The sequence below is a fragment of the Labrus bergylta genome, chromosome 5 (genome assembly GCF_963930695.1).
Source record: "Labrus bergylta chromosome 5, fLabBer1.1, whole genome shotgun sequence".
NCBI classification, from domain to species: domain Eukaryota; kingdom Metazoa; phylum Chordata; class Actinopteri; order Labriformes; family Labridae; genus Labrus; species Labrus bergylta.
Genome location: NC_089199.1, coordinates 25617590 through 25623654, shown reverse-complemented (window position 1 = coordinate 25623654; position 6065 = coordinate 25617590). Strand labels below are relative to the sequence as shown.

Here is a 6065-nt window from a genome sequence, read left to right as displayed (position 1 = left end):
CAGCTGAGTAAAAGTTAAACCTGAGTGTCTGAAAACTATACTACAATTTCAATAGCATGCCAATCATATTTCAACCCAGGGCATTGTGTATTTAATGACAGAACATATGAGAGATTGTAGACTTGTTTTATTTTAATATGTTAATTACCTCCAGATGGACTGTTGTTTACTTCCGCATTCTAGGACCAGAAACCAGTTTAACCGTGCCAAGCATACTGCAAAATAACCGACGACTGGCAGTCATACTACATACTACTGTTGAACTCAGTATGCAGTAGACAGTATATTCTGCATACTGATTTAAATAGTTGTATGTAGTACGCGGTTTCGAAAACAGCCTCACTCGAGCAGGACTGGAATAAAAAAAAAAGAAACCAAACTTCCCTCTTAAGTCCAAACAAAGCAGACATGTCAAAGAATACATCATGTAAAATTCAGCCGTCTCTGAATTCACAAATAAGTTTGAGTCATTTCAAAGTTTTATTAACTTAAGCACATTTACACACACTCATGAGCGAGAGGAATGGGCTTCTTCCTTTCGGCTTCTTAACGATCTGTGTGTAACCTGTGGAGCTAAACAATCATCTGTCCTACGTCACCTCAAGGGGGCAGCAGTAAGTCCATGAAGCTGCAGAGGTGAACTACAACTCAGTGTGGAAAACGACACCTGAACACACCTTTTAAACACTGTGTGTGTGTGTGTGTGTGTGTGTGTGTGTGTGTGTGTGTGTGTGTGTGTGTGTGTGTGTGTGTGTGTGTGTGCGCGCCCTGCAGTCTGTCTCACGGTTTACTTTCAGACAACAATAGGCCCAACAATCCTTTGACTGACCTTTGACCTCAGGTATGTGTGTGTTTCTATGCGTGTGGCTCTAAAAGCTTTGAGTTTCTGCTGAACAAATGCACTACATATAAATAAATATATCAATATAGTTTTGACTGATTCATAAGAATACAGTTTTTTTTAAATAAAAACAGTCTCGTCATTTAGTCGTCTTTCTGCTGTTGTCACTGTGTCCAGTTATTTTTAGAAATCCTGACAAATGGGTTAGCCCCTCCCCCTTTTTTGCAGTAAAGGGTGGCTTTTTTGTTTCAGTATTGAACAGTGTTATCATATCTCATAATGATCCACAACACGCCTGACCTTGTTAGATTAGTAATGATAATATACAGATGACGACAAACTGCTCCATAATCAAACCTTTACAGCCTTTGCAGGAATAATAAACTGTGAACAATGACGTCCTCTGTCTAAAGGTTGAAATATATATAATCTAATGGTGTGCAAAAGGGTGAGGAGAGGCTGGTTTGTTTTTTTGATTGAGTTCTCGGGAAAGTGGAGGAGTGACGGAGGTGTGGCCATCTTCAGGTGGAATTCCCCTAAACTCACCTGAGCTGCCCCCCCCTTCCTTTAAAGGAGTATAAAGCTCTGCGGGTGTTAAAAGCAGCAACAGGTGCATCTTTAGCTCAGAGAGTTACACACACAACAGGAGGAGATTAAACTGCACACTCTGACACTGAGGATACACACAGCTCTTTGTGTCAGAGCCTATTTTTCTTCGCCATACTGTGGCTCATGCTGTTATCAGGTAAAACATATTACCTTCATTTTGATTAATGTAATGTATACACAAAGAAATATAGAGAAACTCTGATCAACTGACAAACATTTATTAGAAAGGCTCTTCCTTCTCCTTCACAGTTTCTGTAAATTCTTCTGTTCTCAGAGTCTCCATGTCGTCACCGTGCCTCAGCAGTGTCCTGACCTGTGCCAACCTCGCCATGTACCAGACAGGTGATGTCCTGCTGCAGCAGACCAGTGTGCTGCCCAGTAGCAACACCATGCAGACCAGTAACACAAGCCTGCAGACCAGAAACTCAGCATACAGCTCCAGCATGAGAGGTAAGAGAGACCTCACTGATGCTTCTCAATGGCGTTGCATTCACATCATAATAACTTGTAACATGTGTAACTCTGACATACGATCACATAGTAACACTTGTAACTCTGACATACGATCACACTGTAACACTTGTAACTCTGACATACGATCACACAGTAACACTTGTAACTCTGACATACGATCACACAGTAACACTTGTAACTCTGACATACGATCACACAGTAACACTTGTAACTCTGACATACGATCACACTGTAACACTTGTAACTCTGACATACGATCACACTGTAACAAGTGAAACTCTGACATACGATCACACTGTAACAAGTGAAACTCTGACATACGATCATACTGTAACAAGTGAAACTCTGACATACGATCATACTGTAACACGCTTAACTTTGACATACGATCACACTGTAACACTTGTAACTCTGACATACGATCATACTGTAACACGCTTAACTTTGACATACGATCACACTGTAACAAGTGAAACTCTGACATACGATCACACTGTAACAAGTGAAACTCTGACATACGATCATACTGTAACACGCTTAACTCTGACATACGATCACACTGTAACACGCTTAACTCTGACATACGATCATACTGTAACACGCTTAACTCTGACATACGATCATACTGTAACACGCGTAACTCTGACATACGATCATACTGTAACACGCGTAACTCTGACTTTCCTTTAACTCTTGACTCTGTTTCTGCTAATTTCAGTTCCATGTGTGATCTGTGTTCCAAACCAACTCAAACAGTTGAATTTGTCCTTTTTTGATCCGAGTTTCGTGTTAGTTTCACTTGAAGACTAATCCCACAGTAAACATGATCCTTTATTTTGGAATGACAGCCGCACCATTAACACGCTGCACTTTGCTTTGACCTCATTCAGTCTCTGTGAGTTCAATAATTAACCAGCCGGCTAAACTTTAACTCAGTTTAACGGTCAGACTAAAGAATGCAGCCACCGCCGAGATCAAACAGATCCGGCTTTGTTCGTCTCACCTCAGAGACACACACACAGAGTGAGGATGATGACGAATGGTTTCAGTCTTCTTCAAACGAAGCTGAACATGTTGACATGTTGAAGTCAATGTGAATAAAAACCCAAGAAGAGAGAGGGAATAGAAAGAGAGAGAGACGGACATGAAATCATCTGCACTTCATTAGAACATGTAAGAATATTTAAGATTTATCTGTCCGGTGTCTGCAGCTCAGACAGTTGGTCTATAACCACCCCCCTCTTTCTTCTGTTTGCAGGTCAGTGGTACGGACACCTCAGTCCTCACCATTGGTCCACAGAGAACGTTCTGGACTGGATCAGCGACCATGTAGAGAATTTGAAGTTTGATGCCCAGTCCCTGAGTCTGGCCTGCTGCACCATGGATGGCCCAGCCCTCTGCCAGATGACCCGGGACCAAATGGTTTCAGTGTTCGACTCGCAGCTTGGACTACAGCTGCACCAGAGTCTGCAGGAACACAAGACCAAATATGGTAAAACTACGAGCATATAAATTCAGTATGATCGCGAACATGAAATGTTCCACTTCATGTCCCCCCTCCCCCAACATTACACAGACCCTCATCCAGCCCCACAGTCAGAGAACATTACAGTAATGTGAAGGCTGAATCTATGCATTACATTAACGCTCACTGGACTTTATATTTTCTGTTTACACTGCTTTGGACTGAAAATCTTGCACATGTACAGTATCTTTTGATATTTTCATGTTATATCATAATTTCTAATAGCCGTTATATATATATATATTTTTTTTTTATTAATACTTGTTTTTTCTTTGCTTTTCTTGATGAGGTTACATCAAAATAAACACAGTATACAAACGTTGGTGTCATTTAACAATAGTCAGTTTAGCCTCCTTTTAAATAGTCCATTCTCTTCAGACTTTGTGATGGGTTTTAAAGTCATTCCACTTTTTCCATATACCTTGTCAGCAGATTGTGGTAGTCTCAAATTGTGTGTAAAGTTCTCCATATCATGTAGTTTTGTGTCCAACCAGTTTCTCCGAGTGGGGGGGTCCTCCTTACACCACTTTCTTGTTATAGCTTTCTTTGATGCCACCAGTAGTATTCCAGCCAGGTATCTGTCTTTGCTTTGTATAGTGTGTTAAATTTCCCAGATACAGCACTTCACAAGTCTTGGGAAGTTCATAACCTAAAATTGCTTTCATTCCTTTCCACACTTCATCCCAGTACTCAGTCTTTTTCACACATTGCCAAAAAACATGAGGGTGATCAACATCATGTTCCCCACACTGTCTCCAGCAAGGCTGTGGGACAAGTGAGAATCTTCCTTGAAGTTTTGGTGTGGTGAAAAATCTCACAATATAGCCTTATATTTTATCTTATTCTATTTAAGTAGTCATCAGGAGCTCTGCTGTTTTTACTTTTCTTCTGTCAATTATTTTGCACCAGAGAGTCAAATGTGTAAATGCACTCTTCCATAAAAAACTTTTCTGGTTTATCGTTTAATATTTGCATAAATCTTAGTAAAGAAATAACTTTCTGTTTAGTTCACGGCTTCTTCTTTGCTGGAAGTATTTTCACTCTCAACAGAAACAAATTTAAAACTTAAACTTTTTTTTTATCCCTCAGAGCTGCAGAGTATCTCAGGACCAGAACTGAACGAGACCTGCGCGCTGCTGGACCACTTCCTGGACAATCTCAACTTCCCTCTGCTCAGCACTATCAGAATCGGCCAGAGTACGTATGCTAAGTAGCATAGGCAATGTATTCTATGTAATGAAGTGGATTCTGGAGGCTAAACCTGCTGTGTCCCACCAGCAGCTGAGGGAGACATCAGCAGGAGAGGGGGTGACTTCAGAGACAACTACGATCTGAGCACTCTGACATTGGAGACTGTGGCGCCGTGGGCGGACTCTGAGTATCTGTCTGACAATCAGTCTGACAGCGAGTTCAGCTCCTCCTCCAATAGTCAGTATTTTTCCTCATGTTCCTGAACTGAACCCAGACTTTATGTCTCCATTTCTCATATTTTCTGTCCTTTTAATCCCCTCTCGCTCCTCTTCAGGTGGCATGTTTGGCTTCTCTAACCTCGACTCTCCAGAGTCCGGCAGTGGTGAATCAGACCCGGAATTCTCCTACCCCCCTATTTCCAGTGAGTAAACAGGAAGAGTCTGAATGAGTTTATTTGGGCTCTTTAGGTCTCAGATTAATATCTGACACATTTATGTTGTGTTGACAGAGGCTAACATCAAAACAGAGAAAGGAGAGTGTCGCGTGAAACGGCCTCGGGGCCGACCTCCTAAAGTGAGCAGAGAGCACAGCAGCAGCCTTTATGAGAATCCAAAGAAGAACAAACATGGTGAGATGTTTGGATTGTATAACACACTTTATGTAAAGCAGAGTTTCAAACACTTCTGTACCTGAACACTGCTCAGCTATGACACTTTGCATCTTTATCAGCCCACAGATATATGTCTCAGTTACAGTTTGACATCCACAAACACACAAACACACTTTAGCTGACTGTGTACTCCGTCTGTGTGCAGCTCCTCGAGGCACTCACCTGTGGGAGTTCATCAGAGACATCCTCATCCACCCCGAGAGGAATCAGGGCCTGATGAAGTGGGAGGACCGCAGAGAAGGGGTCTTCAAGTTCCTTAAGTCTGAGGCCGTGGCTCAGATGTGGGGCCAGAAGAAGAAGAACAGCAGCATGACGTACGAGAAGCTCAGCCGGGCCATGAGGTGAGTTCATGTTTCTTCTAAAAAAGAAGAGCAAATTTCTATGCTCTTCATCTTCAACACAGACAACCTCACCGATTAATAAGATTAGATTATACAATGAGCTACGGCAGGCAAGAGGGTGTCATACCTTGTGTCTTAAACCAGGCCTAACTGATCCCTCCCCCCTCCTCAGGTATTACTATAAGAGGGACATCCTGGAGCGGGTCGACGGCCGGAGGCTCGTCTATAAATTTGGGAAGAACTCAAGCGGCTGGAAGATGGAGGAGATCAGCATGTGAGATATTGAGCAAGAAGAAGAAATCCTCATGTGATCTGAAAACAGAAAACTTTGTTTAAGACACAAACTTCCTGTCAGACGGAAGGTGTTACAGAAAATGTAAGCCAGTGTTTTTGGCTCTAGTAGGTTTTATGAAC

General features: G+C 42.0%; 1 protein-coding gene across 2 annotated transcripts in view; it reads left to right on the top strand.

The window, feature by feature from the left end:
• The first annotated feature begins 1426 nt into the window (after positions 1–1426).
• Positions 1427–6065, top strand: part of elf3 (E74-like factor 3 (ets domain transcription factor, epithelial-specific)) — a 5123-nt gene continuing 484 nt past the window's right edge. Inside the window, exons 1-9 of one of the 2 annotated variants that reach the window (XM_020659608.3) lie at positions 1427–1586; positions 1725–1900; positions 3183–3416; positions 4539–4646; positions 4731–4877; positions 4975–5061; positions 5149–5268; positions 5456–5651; positions 5824–6065. The exon at positions 5824–6065 is cut by the window's right edge and continues 484 nt beyond it. In XM_020659608.3, the coding sequence (XP_020515264.1) occupies positions 1732–1900; positions 3183–3416; positions 4539–4646; positions 4731–4877; positions 4975–5061; positions 5149–5268; positions 5456–5651; positions 5824–5929 (1167 nt within the window). In that variant the 5' untranslated portion in view covers positions 1427–1586; positions 1725–1731 and the 3' untranslated portion in view covers positions 5930–6065. Of the gene's footprint in view, positions 1587–1724; positions 1901–3182; positions 3417–4538; positions 4647–4727; positions 4878–4974; positions 5062–5148; positions 5269–5455; positions 5652–5823 lie in introns of both variants that reach the window. The other variant, XM_020659607.3, reaches the window with a different exon arrangement.